Raw genomic sequence first — 21,362 nt, 5'->3', positions numbered from 1 at the left:
ATACTTATTAGATAATGTAAAAGATAATTCATGTATGGAAACGTTGAATAAAATAAAATACTACAATCAATTTCTGTAGTATAGGAAAATATATCTTCTATTTCCCCTTGAGAATGAAACGTATTTAGGCAATTAGCTGGTTGAAAATCGCCGGTATGTGAAAAGCTCAGTAGAGAAATACGATAAATCACATAACCTCTTCCAATGCGTTTGTCTAGTGTATGAAAAGTAGAGCCTAGAGGTACCTGGTGGTTTATCTTAACGCCAACATGATAATGTGATTGCGTGTTACTTTGAATCATAAAGATGAAGTGTATGTTTCATGCTGATACGTTAATTCCGGCATTCGGAAGTGGGAGTGGGAACCCCTTCGGATTTCTTCGGATAAGAAATTAAGGAAAGTAATGTGGCGAGGTGGCCACAGTGTGATAATTTTCGTGTAAAAGTGGATCGACTAACGTTACATCACGATACGATTGAAATTCTATCGTTAGGAGCTTCGCCAGCTGGTACGTCGTTGAATTGTAAGTACAGGTTATAAACAATAATTTTGGAATGTTACAAGTGCCGTTTCTTTCAACCAGTGTACTTTTCTAATGCCCAATTTATCTAATACCATGACATAACCAAATTGTATCATTGTAAACGTTGTAAACATACATTGATATGCACAGGTTATCTGACTATAGCAAAATTGTTGTTGATCTTGCACTTTTCCAATTGTATGTTCCTGGTATTCGGAATGTACTTATTATACTTTCCATACTTCTTATTTACAGGTTTAGTACATTTTTAGTATTCTGTATTTATTTCATGTAGACCGAGTAGTAATGCTACAATATCCAGATCTTCAATACTCTACCTAAACATGGAGCATAATTGGAGGAGTAGTAACACACAAAGAGGTCAGTCTTCAGGACCAAGAAGACCATCTAGGGGTCGTGGGCAACGTGGTCAGCGTGGGCCACGTAGAACACAAGGTCAGCATGGAGAACATGGTCAACAGGATCAGCATGGGGAACGTGGTCAACAGGGTCAACATTGGCAACGTGGTCAGCGTGGTCAGCGTGATCAAAATATACGGAGTAATCAGCGAGGAGAGCCCTCCGCCCTAATGAGCCTAAATGTACAACAACCTCCTGAACCACTTTATTATGACTATTTTGATCAGAAACTAAAAGCTGCTAAACCTGATGAGAACTCTGAACAAAGTGATTCACGATCGTTTTCACCTTTTGGATCACAATTTTCAGGACCAAGATTTCAAGGACAAGGGTAAGGATCAGTATAATAAAATATGACAAGTTATAAACGTTACCTTTTCAAAAATATGACAAATGTAATACGAATGAGTCTTTAAACCAATTACTATTATTTTCTTACATCACTTCTAGTGCCACATAATATTATTTCTATTTTAGAAGTAATCAAAGCAATGTTTGTTACAGGGGAGATTCTAGTGGAAGCGCACACTATGCTCATGATGAAAAACGTTCAAAGTACCTTCATTTTCTTCAATTAAAGAAACTTAGCGAAATGAATGAGAATGACATAGCAGCAGAACTGTCGCATAACCCAGATTTCAAGCTTTTACTGAACAGCGATTTGAATAAAGATTTTACAGTTGTTACACTTCGTATTTTGGCAAAGCTTGGACAAGCTAATTTCACAAGAATTGTGATAAATACCCTCAGCGATGTGTGCCAGTCGAAATTTCTCGCTAACTTAGAACACTATTTGGTATCACTACCTTCCGAAACTCAAAGCAAGACGAAAGATAATAGATTTTACTGGGAAAATATTGATGAATTTTGGAACTCCTTGTATGCTTTTTACAAAGCAGCCATCAATTTTGTTCCTGTAGACTCTCATGGTTCATTAATACTAGTCATGGAGCTAACTATACGGTATGTTATAGAGTCTATAAAAACCAAAGCTGATCATAAAATTGATAAAGAGATAGAATATGGTATTCACAAATTACATCAGCAACTGAAAAAGAAAAGAGAAAAAGGTATTGAAACGTTCAAGGACTTCAGAACTTTAAATATCATACCAACAGTAGAAGATCTTAATGATCATCATCCATACATCAGACCTTGTAAAACTCATGGTGCCTATGATTCGGTTGAACATTACCTGGACGTACAGTTTCGACTAGTGCGCGAAGATTTTTTATGCCCATTGAGAGATGGTATTCGAGAGTATAAAGAAGCGCTAGCAGCAAATACAAAAGTCCGGATGCAAAAATCAGACATCAGGGTTTTCCAGAACGTAAAATTGATAAATTCAACTGTAGTGAAAAACAAAATCGGCATAACTATTTCTTTTGGAGTTATGCGGAAGATAAACTGGAATCGTTCAAAGCTGTTTATGTACGGATCACTCCTATGTTTCACTAATGATAACTTCGGAAGCGTTTTATTTGCAACTGTCGCCGAGCGAGACCTAAAACTTTTGGAAAAAGGCCAATTAATCATTGAGCCTTGTATAGGATCTGAAATTATGCGAGACATGTACAACTCCCCATTTGTTATGGTAGAATCAAAAGTATATTTTTTGCCCTACTACCATACTCTTCACAGTTTACGATTTATGACTGAGGAGAATTTTCCAATGAAGCGCTATATCATAGATGCTGAATCCTCACCTTCTCCACCGAAATACCTTGATAAAAGCACAGTATATGTATGTAAAGGATTCAGAATTCCTGTAATGGATACTACACGATGGCCAAGTGCTAAATACCTTCAGTTTGATCCATCCCAGTATGAAGCCTTTAAATGTGCACTTCTACAAGAATTATCAGTATTACATGGACCACCAGGTACTGGTAAGACATTTATGGCGTTACAAATTGCTAGCACATTGTTAGCCAATTCTTCAAGTTGGTACAAATCATCGCAACCCACTCCTATGATTGTTGTTTGCTTGACAAATCATGCCCTTGATCAGTTTTTGGAAGGTATTATGTTGCATACAGAATCGCTAGTTCGCATTGGCGAGCAATCCAAAAATCCAAATTTGACCAAATACAAATTGAAAAATGTACGTGATAGTTACTTTAACAATCAGAAAACGAAAAACTCTTTATGGCGGCATATGTATCACAACCGCAAACGATTAAACGTGATATTGAATGAGCTCAATAAATTCTACTTAATTCTAAAGGCTTTGAGAAGTGATACTGTCATAGTCTCACCACATGTACTTCGGCTATATGCCAACGATGAAAAATTGAATGGCCTACTTCCTGCGGATTTATTTACTCAACTATTTGGTGCATACTCTGTACCTTTAATTGACGAAATACATGCCTTTAAGTACTGTTCAGATGAACACAGAGGCTCTGCAGCCAAATCCGAGTATGACTCCGATGATGAGAAGATAGATATAGATGATGATTTTGATGTAGCAAGTGTAGTACTTGAAGATAAATCGCAATTCAGTTGTTTGGATCTGAGTGACCTGGATGCTGCTATTCACAGATTAGGAACAAAAATAACTCAATGTAGCACCGATAAAACCCAAGACATACGTCCAAAAAAGAAATTGAATAAAGTACTTGAGGAGTTGAAAGAATTACAAAAAACTGCACAGGTAAGATAGAGTTGTGAATACATTATTTCTTATATTATTTGGAAATAAATGAATCTAACAATGTATAAATGTTAATTTAGTATATCAACCAATAGCAACCAATGATAATTGTTATATTTTGCTATTGAAAATTTCTCAATTTAAGGCAATTCTGAGCCAACATCCCTTAAGTAAAAATCAATCAACATCACAGAGCAACCTAAAATATGAAAGGTGGGAAATCTATAATCGTTGGTTGTTAACCTCCCATGAAGTGGTAAAAAAAAATATTGTGCAGCTGGAAACGGAGTATGACGAAATATCTGCTAAACTGGATGATTTTAAACAAATGACTGATTTAGAAGTGATGCGTAACGCTTTGGTTGTGGGATTGACCACTACAGGTGCAGCAAGGCTGCATGAAATCTTGCGTGCACTGAAGGCTCCTATAGGTGAACGTTTTTTTTTACCTAATCCGATATCTTTTTACACTTGAGAGATGTATGCAACCAAATTATATTGATTTAGAGTTCACGTTTCATCATAGACGCGTGAAATACTGACGTTGAATTTTTTTTATTGCAGTACTGGTAGAGGAAGCAGCAGAAATTCTTGAAGCTCATGTAATCTGTTCTCTGACCGAACACTGTCAACAAGTTATCCTTATCGGCGATCATAAGCAATTACGACCAAAACCGGCTACTTTTGAGCTGGAGGTTAATTATAACTTGAACATTTCTCTGTTTGAGAGAATAGTGAATATGAGGAATAAAAGCGCACAGTTAGTCGTTCAGCATCGCATGAGGCCACAAATTGCTGAACTGATATCCCCGGCGATATATGAAACACTAGTGAACCATGTATCTGTGTTCACTTATCCTGCAGTAAAAGGCTTGGAGAAAAATTTATTCTTCTTGAATCATCAAAATTATGAATTGGGAGCTTTAGACAGCGAGTCAGTGTCCAACCCATTCGAAGTCAAATTTTTATTGGCTTTTGCAAAATATTTGCTGCAACAAGGGTATGCTTCGGATGAAATCACTATACTATGTACATACAGTGGTCAGTTATTCAAATTTAAAGAGGTAAGGATACATTCTAAATTAATTATAGATATAACAGTAAACAATTTTTGTGAATTCGTCAATCAGAATCAGCAAACTTTGTTATGTATCTCAAATACTTCGATCCCAACTATTCTGTGCCCATATTAATATTTTCGTACTTTGTCCAGTGGTATATTACAACCTATAGGTATTAACATGGTTAGACTTGAAAGCTGATCGCTTAGGTTGTGTACGAATTTCAGGCTAAAAGAAGTATGCCAATGTTGCGTAATGTACGTGTAACAACAGTTGATAACTACCAGGGAGAGGAAAACAAAATAATACTACTATCGTTGGTACGGAATAACCGTAATGGTAACATCGGATTTTTACGTACTGAGAATAGAGTTTGTGTAGCATTATCACGTGCTCGCGAAGGACTCTATATTATGGGAAATATGGACAACTTAATAGTGAAAAATAAAATTTGGCCCAAGATAAAAAAAACCCTTGAAGACAACAATGCTATCGGAAGTTCTCTTGTTTTGCAGTGCCAAATTCATCCAGATCAATTAACAGAGGTATAAGTTCACAACTGATTTAAACGTCTGCTTAACATCCTGCTAACATAAAGTAAAATTTTTGAGTTTAGTCCTTCTTCATCATTCTGAATTTCTACCAGATTATATGCATATAATTTCAGATAAGACAAGCAAAGGACTTTGAAAATTTTCCTACTGGTGGATGCTCACGTCAATGTGGTACTGTATTACCTTGCGGTCATACCTGTATAAATCCTTGTCATATTTTGAACAGGGATCATGAGAATTACGTTTGCAAAGAACCATGTTTGAAAAAGTGCCGCTCCTGTGGTATTCGTTGTGGTTCATTGTGCAATGTAGCCTGTCCACCTTGTGGAACATTGCGCATGGCAGTAAATCCCAAGTGCGGTCATCATGCAAATTTTATTTGCAGTACAGGTTTAGAAAAATATAAATGTGAAACCAAGGTGAAGTTTTAATTGAATAGTTTATATTTTTATAAAAATTTTTTTCAACTTCGTAATTATTGTACTCTTTTTTTTATCATTTTTTATGTTGTACCGTTTTTCAATGTTTATAAATTGGGAAGTCTACATCAAATATTTAATTATCTATTTATTCAAATTAAAAAAAGCTTTCTTTATAGGAACCAACCACTTTACGCTGCGGTCACACTGTACAAAAACCTTGTCATTTACCTGCTGCGACATTTCCGTGTACTCATATTTGCGCGAAATTGTTATCTTGTGGTCACGCTTGCAAAAAAAAATGTCACATTGAAGAAGATCCTTATCATATACGAGTATGTTCAAACTTTTCAAAATATTCGCTGTTGCCCGAGATTTTGTATACACTGTAACTGTATTCCTATTGTTCTTTGCCATGAATTTTCAGTACAAATGTACTGAACAGTGTAAAAAAACAGCACCTGGATGTAAACTTGACCATCGATGCTCTAGACAATGCCACGAATCATGTACAGTTTGTCTAGTAACTGTGCTAAAGGAACGTTCTTGTGGCCATAAATATAAAGTGCATTGCTCAAAGGATGTGGAGACAGAAATATGCACACGACGATGCAAACGCCAACTGCCATGTGGTCATACTTGCAAAGACGATTGTTACATGCCATGCGGAAATTGTAAAGAAATGGTTAGTATATAACACTCAGAAATTTCGCCAGTTGTGACTGACAAAAAAACAATTAAAAAAATTAACCTTTCAATTTCCAAAAAGTAATTCTTAGTTGGTAGAAAGTTGCACGAACAATGTGATTATCGCTGACGCAATATTTTTTCTGTATTAACTATTTTTACCAAAATGTGGATTAGATGTTGATCTGAATTTCCTTTTCACAGCATTTTCTCAACGTTTCAGGTAGTCAAGATTGTACCTGACTGTGGCCATGAAGTAAAAATTTCTTGTTCTGAAAATCCAACAGTTGCTTTTTGTGAGGGTCAATGTCCACGCAAGCTTGAATGTGGACATCCCTGCAAAGCCCAATGCAAGGAACTGTGTACTAAACGATGCGAATATCCACGTCCCCTGCCCAAACTGGGATTGTGTCAACATTTGTACGCTGTGCCATGTTATAAAATAGAAGCTGGTGAGTTTACATAATTCACGGAATTTTTTCAACGAATCGAAATTTATTCAACATGTCAGTGATAAAGCAATTACTAAAATTAATAGTCCTTTATTATCTCGTAGGTTTAGCAGAATATGCAGATAAACTGTTGCAGCACTGCTCACAACCTTGCACCACTTTGTTACCTTGTGGTCACGTTTGTAGCGGTAGTTGTGGTTCCTGTAAACAAGGGCGAATCCATATGGCATGCCGTCAACCGTGTGACAAGATTCTCATCTGTGGTCATAAGTATGATGTGTTCAAAGTGTCTAGGATTCCAGTTCTTGACTATTCAAATCCATTTAATTTTTTTTAGTGCATTTAACATAGATATATTACGGATGTCAAATCTGTTGTTACAGATACCACATTTGCTGATAGTTTTGCTTTCCCAATTTCAAGGAATGTCATTAGTAAGTAGTAGTATCATTAGTGTCATTGTTACAGATGCAAGGCTCCTTGCAAGGATCCATGTCGGCCATGTAATGAAATATGTTCCCTGAAATGTCAGCATACTGAATGTGAACTCAAGTGTCGGGTATCTTGTACACCATGTCAGGTAAGCTAAGTATGAATTATTAACAATTTCATTTGCTGATAAAAAGAAAAGAAATTATGAGACGAATATAATCGACTTTATACAAGATACGAGATTAGTATAAATACATTAGGAAATATAGCATTTTTAATTTATAAAGTTGGTAATCTATTATTTCCCTTCTTAGGAACCCTGTTCATGGCGATGTGAACATCTTCAATGTGAGAAACTGTGCTTCGAAATATGTGATCGAGTGGCATGTAATGAACCATGCCGAAAACGTACTAAATGTGGGCATCCCTGCATCGGATTTTGCGGCGAACCATGCCCACCACTCTGCCGTGTTTGCGATGAGAAGGATCTACCTACTTTTGTCTCTAATAAAAGTAAATCTGATGTACGGTAAGACAACTTCGAGCCAACAAAAAAATATTGCTTTTCCCAAAATTTTTCGAAAAGCAACATAATATGGTAATCAACTACAATAAGTCTCATTGCAAAATGAAGAAAGGCAAAAAGCAAATAAGACATTTTGCATACGGTCCAAAAGTAAAATTAATCTACATCATTATACAGGAGCCAATAATCGCAAATAACAAGATCTGCAAGTTTTTGAAATTTTTTTTTATGCTTCTAAACTTTTCCCAGCTGAATCATATTTTCGGTGATTCTCTACAGGTATGTGTATTTGCCAGACTGTGGTCACTGTATTGAAAGTAACTATCTTGACTGGGAATGGCACCACAGCTTTAAAATTGGTATTAAAGTATGTCCAGTATGCCAAACTCGTATTACAAATTGTGTACGATACACAAACCAGCTTAAGAAGGAATGTAAGAATATAGAATTTGTAGTGGATCAGGTCTCCTTCAGACTAAAAAATTTACGAGATGATCAACAGAGGCTTGTCGATGATATTAATAAAATCCCAGAAGTATATACAAAGGAGTTTCAAGGTATTCCGAACTACGTTTGACCAATTACTTGGGTAATTGAATTGATGAACGATCTTTCGTTGACTGCATGTTTGCAATAAATATTTCTATGTGCACTGTAAGATCAAAATAACATTTATATAATTTGCCTACGTATACTATCACTGAACTTTCAGGTTTTAATGCTCACAAAAAATTGTTCGAAAATTTGAAAACAATTGTGAATCAAAGAAGGAACCTAGGTATCGCATTGTTGAAGGATATCAGAATGAAACTCACCATCACTGTAACGATTTTACAAAAACTCGATGAAATACCAACCATCTATCGTAATACCAATAATTGGCCGGTGGTTCTTAATCAAATTATCATGCTGATCTCATGCCTTCCGACCCATCACAATATGTCGTACCAAATGGTCAAGGATATCGAAAATGAGCTCGTCAGATTACATTATATGGTAATAAAATATGTCCTCTACAATAACATGCTTTGGATTATTTGGAGACTATACTACATCCATTCCAAATTTGCTTTTATTTGTCACGCACATTTGTTTGTATTGTTGTTATAATACGTATATTAAACGGTCAATTTGGTCACAGGTTCAGCTCTGTAAACTCGAGATGTTACATGAATTAAACAAGGACGAGACTGCATTGCAAACAGAAATAGTTTGCTTGGGACTGCTGAACCTCAGGAAATTTACAGATACTAAGAGCAATGTAATCTACAAACAGCTAGTGGAACTGAAAGAGTCACTCCAATCATCCCTAACAATCAACAAAGAGAAAAACATCACGATTAAGACAGTGGGACTAGACGACGAAGATTGGTATAAGTGCCCTGTAGGGCATATTTTTCTAGTGAGATGTGAAATTTGTCTGCTGTCGACTCCATCCTCACCTAAAGAATGAAAATGGCATCGAACATCTCAAAGTAGTTTTAGAAAATAGTCAACGGTACAATTATAGTTATGTTGCCCAACTACACGGAGAGGTCTTATAATATGTATCAGTTTTTTTTTTTTTTTTTTCTATTTCAAATAAAGTTCATATCGATGAAGCAAAATGAGTTGAAAGATATGATGCAATCCTAAACTTTCAGAAGATTTCTATATTTTACCAGTTTTGCAGGGCTAACTTATTAGAATGCAGCTTTAGCATTTTGTCTTCCGTTTCTGAAGTAACATTGCGAATTTCTACCAAGCTTGGGGAAGAAATATGTGTTTGTAAATCGTGAATTATGAGATTTAACAGATATATGAATGTGTACCTCTCGTAAGTATTTGACATTTTTTATAAGAATTTGTTTGGTGAAAAAAATGTATATTCCTCCACAGTTATGTTTCAATTTTTACTGTTTTGTTCATTAAAAAAAAAGTCTTACTGAATTTTCAGCATTATGAATACCTGATACCAACACTTTCCTCAGCAATGAGCAGGGGTATTACAAATGTAATAACGTTTTCCACTAAATATCCTAGAGCATATATGTTATATATATAATATGTTATTTCATGAACAATTAACACATGAGAAACACGGTTATACCCTAGATAATCGGATATTCTTTAGTAAAAATGTGCAAGTTTGGTTACAAAAGATCTACATTACTATGGCGTAAGTAACGATTTAAAGTTAATGTGGGGAAAAAAAATTTTCCTACAATATACTGCATGTATTTACCTATGGTAATATCAGTGATAATTTTAAACAGATATACTGACTTTATAGTGATAATTTTTAAGCAAGCCATTCTTAACTGACTAATTTAAACAGGCCATTTCAAGATCAAAAAAATTTTATTGATATGTAAATAGGTCACATTCGAGTTATTAGGTGCCTCACTTAATATACAGGTAATATTTATATATAATAATATTCCAGGTAATAAAAGATATACGATTTTTGTCTTGATAATATAATATTTAATATAATTATATACAGGATAGTAAATCTTTTTGTGATCATTATGATCATTCAGACTTGGTATAACAGAATGCAATATGCATAACATTGATAAGCATCAAGACCCGTGGAGCTTGTTATCCACATATCCAACCTCGAAGTGCATTACGTGAAATAACTCTCATCTAAATATCGTAAAACACTGATGCAAGTGGATACCTGATCATAAATGCCAATACACTGCTCGCAATCTGTAGTGAAAAATGTTCAATGCGTGATAAGTATACGTGAATTTTGTTTGACGACATCATATCTAGCAAGCCATTACTGCAAAATTTATCGTGAAATACGTGATTCTGTGAGTTTTGAATTACCTGAATAAGTATGAGGATTATAGTTAAACTTGGCTCAGATGTTGGGCCAATCATATATAGTATAAAATTGATCAGCGTTAAATTGTTACACGTCACCAAACCAGTTTTCTCTTCCTTCCAACTTACGATCTTCAATGTGCGAAATACCCACAAGCAAAGCTTAGCTGTTGACAAATGTAGATTCAACATTAAAATACGAAAACCACTAAGGCTAAAATCAAAAAAAATTACGAAATCACCCGTAAACTTTATTTTTTCGTGACACCTGATACAGGCGTAAATTGATTAAAGTTATAAATATTCACACTGAAACTTACCAAGCACGTTGAGCTCTGATTTTTTAAAAACAGTAACACTGATATCCAGCTTGTCCGTTTCTTTGTTATATCTAAAAAAAAAAAAGAAAAATCAATCTTATGTTCAACCTGATCTTGGAAATACCTTGATTTGCCTGTAATATACAAAATATCTCGAACTTTATTATGTAATTAAAAAATGTAGAAAAACCACACCCTACAATATATATATAATCAATTTTCGTACTGATCATTCGCAACGATGAAAATATCTCAAATCCCAACAATGAACTGAATGGACTTTGGTTTTCTGCTCACCTAGGAAGTCTGTGTCGCGGACAAGGTACCAAATGAAATAGTTGCGGTATGCTGTACAAGAAGTTTATAATTTGTGGTATGAAGAACAGTAGAATAGTTTTGCTGAAGTGACCCAATATGCCGACCACTGCAAATGTCATTCCGGAAAGATAGCAAAATGTGTCTCCGACGAATACCTGCGATGGATACCTTTGAACAAATAATAATCACGACGATATACATATATTACGGTTGCCATGTGAGAATATGAATTAACAAAAATTCCAGTGATTTTACTATGTCGAAGGTGGTTGGTTTTCTTCAAAATGGATACATTTTGTATCAAAGAAGAAAAAGGCAGCCGGCGGTTGATCGACTGACATTCAAAAAGGAGCACCAGCTGCTTCTTCTGCCATATAGATTGGATAAGTCCCAGGCAGATGGTCCTTAGAGCCATTTGAAAATCTGTACAGGTAGCTACGATTGAGAGAGCAAAAGGAACCACAGACAGAAGCAATCGACCTCAAGTCTCTAGCGGGCAGCAGTATGCCAAGAGCTAACCGACCATAAATACACGTCGTTAAGAACTTCGCAATAAATTCATCCAATTAAAAATATGCGTATACCGCTGTTACTTTTTCGCGCTATAAATTGCTCAGTGCAACTTTAGTTGAACGCGTGAGTGTATAAAAAATGTAGCTGGATAACTTTGACGAATATTGAAAGTAGTTACCGGATAAAAACACTTCTTGTGGTTAATCAGTGTTATGATTTTCATGCATCGCGTGAATTAGAATTTGGAAATTCTCACGAGATATTTAAAATGAACAAAGATACCTACATCTCGCGCATGGCGAGGCAACGGCCTAACTTGACAATGATTGTAACATCCGCTTTATTCCGATAAGGTAACGAAACTACATATTTTTATGAACCCTGTTTACAGTTGCAAATAAAGGATTGAACTCTTGAAAGAAATTGTAATTTGTGTTTTCATCGTTCGCGAATATACGTGTAGAACTAGAGCGCGACGCACGCGCGCCATTCAGCCTTGCGCATATCGCGCTTCGCCGTGTTTCGGGTGTGGTTTGGATTTCGCATTCACATTCGCATTCGCATTCGGTACAGAGGAAAGGAGGAGCCGAAAAGGGCGAGAAAACGTAGCGCCCGTAGGAATTTCACCCGGCCCTCGAATGGGTCGCGCACTTCACTACGATCGCTTCTAAAAATATGCGAAATGCGGGAGACTGCTTATTCCGTTCCAGAAGTATCTTGACGCGCGGCTAGGAGGCCAAGGGAAGACCGCAATTTTTGGTGAGTGTTGTACAACAATTGAACTGTTGCTAGGCGCTACGACGGAACGTTGAATTCGCGCGTATACTGAGTGTCGAGTTATTCCGTGATTCGAAATTGCAGGCCTTTGAACCGATGCATGGACAATGACGTCATTTCGTCACGGTATCCTCGCTTTAGCGAGTTGCTTATTAGTCATGACAAATCAGTAATCTATACCCAGTCCCTCGTGAGACACGCCCGACGATTTGAAATCCCTAATAATATCACATTTGACATTCTATCGTGTGCTAATATTCTCTTGAGTATATAGAATTAGAACGGAATTGTAAAATTCGCGATACACACGATTTCGGAATATAATTAAAGTGATCTGATTATAATAAAGTTAAAATTTGTAGATACGTATGCACGAATGAAAAGTAAACAAACATGCAAAAATAAATTTGATCGTTTCAAATATGATTTGACTTAATATCAACGGTGCTGAAATTTAAAAATAAAAAAAACAGCATTCAATATCACGTTATTTTATGGCACTTGTCATCGTATACCGTGAGTCAGTCGCGAGAATAAACCGATCGGACCCGTTGGATCAGCCTGGGAATAACCGATACGCATCATGCATCTCATGAATGTAAAACGGGATGCATCGCTAGGCGCGCACCCCCTGTAGAAGACATTTTCAGAGTTTCATTGACAGGAAGGAGATATTCAATTTATACAACGAAATATTTGAATTCTAAGAAAACTGAGCAGTCTAGTTCAATTTTGTATCATAACAAAATGATCCGGTACGCTTTTTACAAATTTTGCACCACTTCGTGTCCTGTTCATTTAAAATATTTTGCGTAACTAAAGTATGTTTGATGGAATACTCAACTTTTAAGCAAATGATTTATATATATATATATATAGGTTTTCAAGATGAAAATATACCTAAAAAAATTACTTGATTTTAAGATTCATATCTTGCTATTTTTTCAGATGAAGAAATGCACTTATGCATTTATTACGTCAAGCCTTATCGGGATTGAGAGATATCGTTTTGGGATTTTGAATGAAGGAGTGAAATGTGAAATTCGCAATTCAATAGTTCAGGGCTAAACGTGTGGATATGCAGGGCCGTCTAGATGGGAAGCTGGCCCTGCTCTATACGTTGTTAGTTTTACAAATTCTTATCGTCGTAATTTACGTGGCCTCTACACCACCGCCGGATATTATTGCGCCGACCACACAGACCTCAGTTAGTTTCGTGAAAATCGAAAAGTCAAAGGTAAAGTTCAATTATACATTTTTATATCTGTCAATTAAAAGTATATTATTTCATTTTCCAGTTTTCGTAGATTGTCAAGAATGCAATCTCAAAAATAGTGACCAAAATTTTAGTATCAAGGTATTGACTTAGATTTGTAATTGCAGGCAGTACAAAATGTACCACCAGTCGACCACTCAGCATCGCATCTTCAGACAATCAAGAGCAATATATACCTAAAGGACAGACATACATTGCAATCATTCAAAAAATACAATCACACATGGTGTTGGCGAGATGGAGTAGATGTAACGAGAATGGCCAATAGCGGGGAGATTGAGAGAAAACGGTGCATCTGTGACCAGGGTTGGCATGGCTCCGACTGTGGCCAGCCAGAAGTAGTGTGGCGAGCGATTATGGCTTCCAAGCAAAATATCAAATTAGAACAACGAAAAACGGTACGACGAATTATCTACGTATTTTCGTTGAATGATTACAATTCAGCAATTGCTGAAGTAATAGTGGAGGAACTTTACAAGGTCGTAGATCTCTTTGTAATTTGCGATTTCAGCAATGCGGAGGATAACTTTAAGCACAAGCTTGCGAAAGGTTTGCTGCAACAAGGGCAAGATAAGATTTTGTACATAAATATAGCTAATAAGATACGTAAGCCATTAAGAGTGATATCCAAGTATATATGGGAAAAAGTATGTCAGGTTGTGCGGAACTTAAGAGATGATGATATTTACGTGACTACTGAATCCGAACAAATTTTAAATCCAAGAGCACTAATGTTCCTGAAGGTATACGACGGGTGGCCACAACCTATTGGCTTCCGATTGAGATGGTCTGTGTTCGGCTTTTTTTGGCAGCATCCACTCAAGACTTCAATTGTAATCGGCGCATCGACAATTAGTTTACTGCGTGGAGCATATCATCAAAATTCGCTACTACTACCTAAAGACTTTGATGGTGAAGTTAGCGAGAGAGAATCTCTAGGTTTAGTTATAGGGGATCTCAATCACTATGGTGGATGGTACTGCTATCTCTGTCAAGATCCTGCCAACATCGTAACATCTCTTCATCAAAAGGCAAATGTAAAAGAGAAAAATGCAAAGCTAACCATTGATGTTCCTTACATTGAAGATTTAATAGAAACTGGGATATGGTTGGACAACAAGACTGCACTTTTGAGGGCCTATAAATCCCGCGATCCTTATTTTGCTCCAGACATAGTTATGAATAACACGTGGAAATATGACTGGCTGGTAGAAAATTTTTATGCAAAGTTAGACTATTATTAACACCCAGGCCATTACCACAACTGTGATATTATCTCATACTCAATACTCTCTATACACTAATTAGTGTACAAGAAATTTATACAATAAGTTAATATGTTGAGTTAAATATTAATGTTAAATAGTTTGTATGTAAGATGTAAAAGATCATTGGAATCTATTTATATTATGATTTTTATGTATAAATCTTTTCTACTCGTGTTATACACATCTCCTTGAAATAGTCTGAACAAAATAATTCTCGGTTGATGGGGGAATAGAATTGTTTTAAATTTACCATTCATAATTAAGTTTTGATTCAAAGGGCATTATACTAGCTGACCTATGAAAATGAGCACTTTTTTCGAAAAGTCTAAGTTTAGAAAGGACAAGCAATCTATTTACTGTCAATATGATTCAATAAGGCTGTCTTAGTGAATAAAAAATGCCACAGATAATACTGTACTTCCATTATTTGTTGTAGTTCTTCTACAATGTTTAGTTTGTCATAACAAAGCAAACCGTTAGTCTGAGGTAAAACCTACCTTTTCAAATGGGTATGAACATGATTCTAGCTTGGACTTTGCCATATCAAATCAAATGATAAACTCTACTATCACTAAGTCAAGTTGCGAATAAGACGAATAAGGCGTGGAAGAAGAAAATACCGCTCATATTTATAGATCAGCTCACCCATACCTGAAGCTTTTCGACATATGTTATACAAAATAAAAAGCATTTTTCCATTTAGAATTCCATTCGTCATTGCATAAATACAGTTGTTTCATTCGCTCAATTTTTTATTCAACCTCCTTTTTCCTAAAGGTCTTGAAAAGGTAAACTTTGTTCATCAACAGTGAATATTTAATAATATGGGTATTATGCTCACCAGTTGTGTTTGAAAAGTGCAAGTGATGTTGCCATGTACGGTAGCATGAAATACAATGAAAACTGATGCGCTTTCCACAGATTCCCAGATAATTCGACTAAATTGAAGACTGATATGCTGGCTGCTATAACCAAGCTTTGCCCAACTTCCAGTCCGTTGACGCCAGCCAAAATATTGATAGCATTTGTGCAAAATACAGCCAGCATCCCCATGTAAACGTAGTATAGCAGCCACAGATCAACTGACAAACCAAACCATGGTCGTAGCGGTTTTGGAACTATGATCAAAGTCGAATTAAAGTTCACATAGTAAACCATCAACAGTGGCAACGATGCAATTGTGGGCAATAGTAACTTATGCCTCCACCGCAGGTCTAAGACATCATCAGCAAATCCCAATAATAACATGCAGCATATCGATAAAAGAGCCGCCAACATCTCGACAAACTGTAACCAAATGAGTTAAGTTTTTTTAACAATGATGTGAATGATCTATATATCTTTTGGCCCATTTGCTATGCTCGAAGTCAAAGAAAGTTATAAATATTCAAGAATAGAAGAAATATTCATTGGCATGCTTGATATAGCAAGTATCGTAAATTGTGATACATTAGGAACTTTGCTTACTTGTTCATAGGTTTTAAGGTTTTATTCATTTGAAAATATTATATTATCTACTTCAATCAAGGCTATTGTTTGTGCTTTTCATTTTCAACTGCAAATCATTTGCAGCCAAAAAATGCGATTTCATTCATGGAGAATTCATACAAATAAAGATGTATCTAACCATTCAAATCCATACATGTATCCTTGGGCAATAAACCGCTACAAGCGTTATGTATGAATACATATTTTCATTTAGCCTAGTTATACTTTATTCGGACAAAGTAATAATGTCTTCTTTACATAAAAACATGAAGCATAAGAGAGCAGAATAATCAATTATAAATGATAACTTCTAGCTAAAAGAGCGTCGATTGAATCAACTTTTAAATCTTTCTCCATAGATGATGACGTGTAAGTTTCAGCAATGATCTGATACATTTCACCATTTAATTCATTATATTTACCTCATTATGAGGAAAGTTTGCATTCTTGAATATGTAGTCGGTAAATGGAACAGGAATGAATAAAAACATTGTGATAAGGAACACACATCCCGTCACGACACCCAATGCCTCCGGTCTGAAAAAGAATAGATATACAGATCCAAACACTTGTACATAAATTGTTGACGAAAATATGCAGAGATTACAAAGTATGTAAAATAGTAAGAATTTCGCTCACACTTTTCCACCGTCCTTCTTGTTCATGTCTATGCCATAGAGGTTACCTTTGATGAACATATCTCTAAATTTAGGTATAAGTCGAACTGTTAAAAAATAAGAGACTATCGACATGAGCATATTTGCGTAAATGGGGTAATTCATTTTCAACAACACTTCACGATCTTCCATTTCAGTATAAGTAATAAAAATAACTTTTCAAAACCGGCTCAGCTGTGCTGCCCAATACATGTACATCCTCTGATTGCCTGGTCAACTTTGATCAGAAGCCTGTTCCGTGGACGCATATTGCATAGCATATTTTTGTTTACTTATTTCTACGCCAGCTGACGACGGCCAAACTGACGTCGGCAGGAAATGAAACTGTGATAAGATTTACTCAATACTTATAGGCTACAAAAATATAATTCGATTTTAATCGATAACTGTCAAGGGAAATACTATAATTCTATTTTGTACTTCCTGGCAAGAAAAATCAGCTGTTTACTTTACGTTCCGGTTCCGTTGACCTTCACTGTTTCTGATTAATCTGATTTTTGTCCGGCAGAAACACAGTTTTGTAGAAGACTGTGGACAGAAATAAAATTTTCCCGGAAGTTTCAAACAAAAATTGAACAACCTTATTCTTCTGAAAAATCTCGCTACTCAATCCTCATCTGCGAAGAAAATGGTGAATTTTATAAACTTTATTGCACTTTATTTACTGAACATAACCTATGAAAATACATACAATATTGTTTGCATACGAAATAAAAATCAGTTGTCAAACATGATTGATATACAGTAACAAATAATACACTTGCGCGAAATACACGATTTGTTCTAATTTGGTTTTTACTCAGTTTGTTTGGCTTCGTTGTTCCGAAATGAAACATCAAATTTATTCATTTTTGATAAACGTTTTATTTCCAGTCAACTGACAGCGAGAAGCAAAAAGATGAAATTGTTGCCCTAGAAAGCATCTACAACAAGGAAGAATTTTCATATCACAAGGAAAACGAACAATATGAATGCACCTTAAAAGCTTACGTAACTATTCCTCCAGAGTACTCCTTCACTTACAAAGACAGCAGATGCCCTGAAGAACCTATACAAAGCGTACCGATATCTCATTTACCGCCACTGTCGTTATTTATCACGTTGCCATCTAATTATCCTTCGGAATCTCCGCCGAAATTCACCCTCGTCTCGTCATGGTTAAGTCAATACGTTATCGCTAAATTGTGTAAAAAATTGGATCAGTTGTGGGAAGAAAACAAAGGGCTTGAAATTCTCTTTACATGGATGGCATTCTTGAAGGATGAAACACTGGGATTTCTAAATATAGAAACAAGCCTAGCGATCAATTATGGTTATACTTGTTATAAAATGGCCCTAGAAAAGACTCAGAATGCGCAAGATACGAACAAATTCAAAGATGGTAATGAAGAGATCAAGACAGATTCGAACAGCAAGGAAGTCAAATGTAACAAAAGCCTAACTAAACAAAGGGTTAGAAAAACAACCGACGAAAAACATTCTGCAAGAAAACGTGGGAGGAAACAGAAGACTAGAAAGTTCACCGATCAACGAGCTGTTTCAGACCAGTCAATCGGTAGAAATCCAGTGCAAATGTTAATCGATTATGACTCAAAACGCAAGCAAACTGAATTCAAGAGAAACTTTTATACATGTAAAATTTGCTTCTTAGATAAATTGGGGATACATTGTACGCAATTTGTCCCCTGCTTTCATGTCTTTTGTAAAGAATGTATCCTTACCTACCTGGAAATTAGAATTCAGGATGGAAATGTCAAGAATATTTGTTGTCCAGAAGAGAAATGTTTGTCCGAGGCAACTCCTGGTCAAGTAAGTTGGTAATATGTTCCAAATTGCTAGAATTTTCACAATCATTGCACCTATCAGGTGAAAATTGTTTGCCAATGTGTGTCATACATTTATAATCTCAAAATTGATCTTTTCACTATTATCATCATATCGATCAATATAACAATCGTAATTTTTTATGTATTGATTTTTTTATCTCACATAGGTCAAGGATTTAGTCAGTCAAGAATTATTTGCAAAATACGATGCCACTCTGCTAAGCGTGACATTAGACACAATGACCGATATTGTTTATTGTCCACGCCCTCACTGTCAATATCCTGTTAGTCGCGAGCCAAATGACAGAATGGCAAACTGTCCTGCTTGTCAGTATGCTTTTTGTATTTACTGCAAAATGGTTTACCATGGAATCGAACCATGTAAATTCAAATCAGGTAATTCGAAAGCTTAAAGCGAAAAAGTTGGAGTGAAATAAAATATATAATTATTATTAATACAAGTAAAATCATCCGCAGCTGAAAAACAAAAACTCGTAACAGAGTATCAAAACGCACCTGATGATAAGAAGATCCAACTTGAACAACGTTATGGGAAGAAACAATTACAAACATTGGTTGAGAACACCATGTCAGAAACTTGGATAAACACATATAGTCGGAATTGTCCGCACTGCAATGCTGCAATTGAGGTATTCAATTAACTAAATACCAATTCTAGCACCGTTTCAAGTCTGTAACACTGGATGAAATTGTAGACTTTTTATGTCAACGAATATGAATAGAAAATTTCGAAAAAGCATTTCTGTAGTAGCTCTGGATTTTTTTTCAGGGATAAAAAATTTCTCAATTCTATAGTATATTTGCTACGCGACATAAGGTTCTAGCCACGTTATGTGTATCATTTACAACAGACGATTTATTAAGGTAATATAATAATTTGATTTCAAATTTTTTTAGAAATCTGATGGTTGCAACAAGATGGTATGCTGGAGGTGCAATACATATTTTTGTTGGCTGTGTGGAACGCGTTTGAGAGCAGACACACCTTATGTACATTTCCGCAATCCACAGTCCAAATGCTACAACATGCTTTTTCACGGTGTTGTTCAAGAAGAAGATGACGACGAAGATGATATAGACTTACCTGCGTTGTATCTAGACGTTGATTCAAATGATGAGGATTCTGATGATGATGCATTCATGGTTGGACCCGATTGGTAACTGCGAAGGCCAAATTACTTTTGCCGTAAAGTTAATTTTTTGGTTCATTATTTTTTTTAAAACAAATAAAAAACCAGCATAGCAAAATAGCTCACACAATCAAAAATTTTTCCAAAATTTCCAAAGTGCGGTTTTTCAATTACATCACACCATACTTTCATGGCTACTTATATCCGTGGAAAATATAATTTATCCATGCAGGCATGTATAACTGCTTCGAAATATTGTTCTTGGTTTTTTTTTTTCTATTTTCATTGCTGGCCAATGCTAGATTGAAGATTTCAAGTACCAACTCAGGGTCTGAGTCACTGCGTTCATTTTCATCACAAGTTACATATTTTGCGGGTTTCCTTTATCTGGATGGGCTTTTCACTTCTTCATCTTCATATTCATTTTCGTAGTTGTTTGATGAGTAAACTACATTAACTGGATTTGGGGCAACATTTTCAATACTTACACCCTAAATGTGTCGATTTCCAATATTCACATTAATATCATTCTGATTAGAGATTAATTCATGTTAGACCATTTACGAAACTTTGAGAGGTATCAGTGCATTTTGTAAATTCCATATTATAATTCAAAATCGTTTTCTACTCCTGACTTCAAGTCTTATAAATCTATTATTATTGCACAGTGCTTTCTGATGGAAACTTGCACAGTATGTGCTGTATCTATATCTTCAAGTGACGGATCCACTGTAACATGATCTAATAAGTAGCTAGTATGAAAGAACGTTGCTGGTTCCTAGATCGTTCTACAATTGATCCGTCAGTCGGACAGTCCTCTTCAAATCTCGGAAAATTACAGACTGAAAATATCAAAGAAACGATACACGATACAATGATCATAATATCTATGTACCATGTATTGTTTGTTTGCAATTTTCAGTTTGCGCATCATATGCAATGTTCACTGCTTGATAATTGATGCAAGTCTCCGTTTCTCTCAGAATTTTGCAACTGCAATGAATCAGATAAATGGTAAATTTACGAAGGGCATGTGGTAAAAAATTTAATATCACTGTGAGGTTAGAAAACATTACGAGTCTACTAAGCAATTCATATTTCTACATTCTAGACTTGAATAAAGTAAGGCACAATTCTTCTGTTAATTCTTACTCATACCTGGAAAAAATATAATCTATCCACGCATGCATGTACAGTTTA

The 21,362-nt window shown here is 35.5% G+C and overlaps 4 protein-coding genes across 5 annotated transcripts; 3 read left to right on the top strand and 1 right to left on the bottom strand.

Moving 5' to 3' along the window:
- The first annotated feature begins 306 nt into the window (after positions 1-306).
- On the top strand, positions 307-9,485 carry LOC124406549 (NFX1-type zinc finger-containing protein 1-like). The gene is made up of 18 exons (XM_046881985.1): positions 307-352; positions 495-509; positions 653-722; positions 820-1,275; positions 1,449-3,600; positions 3,746-4,031; positions 4,165-4,664; positions 4,889-5,206; positions 5,329-5,634; positions 5,814-5,969; positions 6,062-6,319; positions 6,545-6,773; positions 6,878-7,043; positions 7,242-7,353; positions 7,520-7,734; positions 8,011-8,288; positions 8,444-8,727; positions 8,873-9,485. The coding sequence occupies exons 1-18, from the start codon at positions 307-309 to the stop codon at positions 9,182-9,184; spliced, it is 6,159 nt and encodes a 2,052-aa protein (XP_046737941.1). The 3' UTR covers positions 9,185-9,485.
- Positions 9,486-10,151: 666 nt separating this feature from the next.
- On the bottom strand, positions 10,152-17,538 carry LOC124407799 (UDP-N-acetylglucosamine--dolichyl-phosphate N-acetylglucosaminephosphotransferase). The gene is made up of 7 exons (XM_046884329.1): positions 17,148-17,538; positions 16,931-17,045; positions 15,862-16,307; positions 11,166-11,354; positions 10,869-10,939; positions 10,552-10,715; positions 10,152-10,428 (listed from the first exon to the last, which is right to left on the bottom strand). Exons 1-7 carry the CDS (start codon positions 17,315-17,317, stop codon positions 10,363-10,365), a joined length of 1,221 nt encoding a protein of 406 aa, XP_046740285.1. The 5' UTR covers positions 17,318-17,538; the 3' UTR covers positions 10,152-10,362.
- LOC124407796 (beta-1,4-mannosyl-glycoprotein 4-beta-N-acetylglucosaminyltransferase) lies at positions 12,134-16,042 on the top strand. 2 transcript variants are annotated; one of them, XM_046884328.1, is made up of 4 exons: positions 12,134-12,458; positions 12,561-12,805; positions 13,425-13,713; positions 13,860-16,042. In XM_046884328.1, the coding sequence occupies exons 3-4, from the start codon at positions 13,555-13,557 to the stop codon at positions 14,994-14,996; spliced, it is 1,296 nt and encodes a 431-aa protein (XP_046740284.1). In that variant the 5' UTR covers positions 12,134-12,458; positions 12,561-12,805; positions 13,425-13,554; the 3' UTR covers positions 14,997-16,042. The 2 variants fall into 2 exon arrangements, with proteins under 2 accessions (XP_046740284.1, XP_046740283.1); XM_046884327.1 differs by lacking the exon at positions 12,561-12,805.
- Positions 17,539-17,657: 119 nt separating the features above from the next.
- LOC124407795 (E3 ubiquitin-protein ligase RNF14-like) lies at positions 17,658-20,764 on the top strand. Its single transcript, XM_046884326.1, has 5 exons — positions 17,658-17,816; positions 18,059-18,994; positions 19,179-19,407; positions 19,489-19,661; positions 19,930-20,764. Exons 1-5 carry the CDS (start codon positions 17,814-17,816, stop codon positions 20,191-20,193), a joined length of 1,605 nt encoding a protein of 534 aa, XP_046740282.1. The 5' UTR covers positions 17,658-17,813; the 3' UTR covers positions 20,194-20,764.
- The last annotated feature ends 598 nt before the right edge of the window (positions 20,765-21,362 follow it).

Source organism: Diprion similis, chromosome 6 (assembly GCF_021155765.1).
Source record: "Diprion similis isolate iyDipSimi1 chromosome 6, iyDipSimi1.1, whole genome shotgun sequence".
Classification (NCBI taxonomy): Eukaryota; Metazoa; Arthropoda; class Insecta; order Hymenoptera; family Diprionidae; genus Diprion; species Diprion similis.
Note: the sequence above shows the minus strand (reverse complement) of the source record. Positions and strands in the feature narration are given on the sequence as shown.

Coding starts and splice junctions, on each gene's coding strand:
- LOC124407796 (XM_046884327.1), top strand. CDS start 13,555: ATGCAGGGCCGTCTAGATGGGAAGCTGGCCCTGCTCTATACGTTGTTA. Junction 13,714..13,859: donor TGAAAATCGAAAAGTCAAAG/GTAAAGTTCAAT, acceptor TTGTAATTGCAG/GCAGTACAAAATGTACCACC.
- LOC124406549 (XM_046881985.1), top strand. CDS start 307: ATGAAGTGTATGTTTCATGCTGATACGTTAATTCCGGCATTCGGAA. Junction 6,320..6,544: donor GCGGAAATTGTAAAGAAATG/GTTAGTATATAA, acceptor TCAACGTTTCAG/GTAGTCAAGATTGTACCTGA. Junction 7,735..8,010: donor AAAAGTAAATCTGATGTACG/GTAAGACAACTT, acceptor GATTCTCTACAG/GTATGTGTATTTGCCAGACT.
- LOC124407799 (XM_046884329.1), bottom strand. CDS start 17,317: ATGGAAGATCGTGAAGTGTTGTTGAAAATGAATTACCCCATTTACGCA. Junction 11,355..15,861: donor GCACTTTTCAAACACAACTG/GTGAGCATAATA, acceptor ATTTGTTCAAAG/GTATCCATCGCAGGTATTCG. Junction 10,716..10,868: donor ATCAGAGCTCAACGTGCTTG/GTAAGTTTCAGT, acceptor ATTTGTCAACAG/CTAAGCTTTGCTTGTGGGTA.
- LOC124407795 (XM_046884326.1), top strand. Junction 18,995..19,178: donor CCGAGGCAACTCCTGGTCAA/GTAAGTTGGTAA, acceptor TATCTCACATAG/GTCAAGGATTTAGTCAGTCA. Junction 19,408..19,488: donor ACCATGTAAATTCAAATCAG/GTAATTCGAAAG, acceptor AATCATCCGCAG/CTGAAAAACAAAAACTCGTA.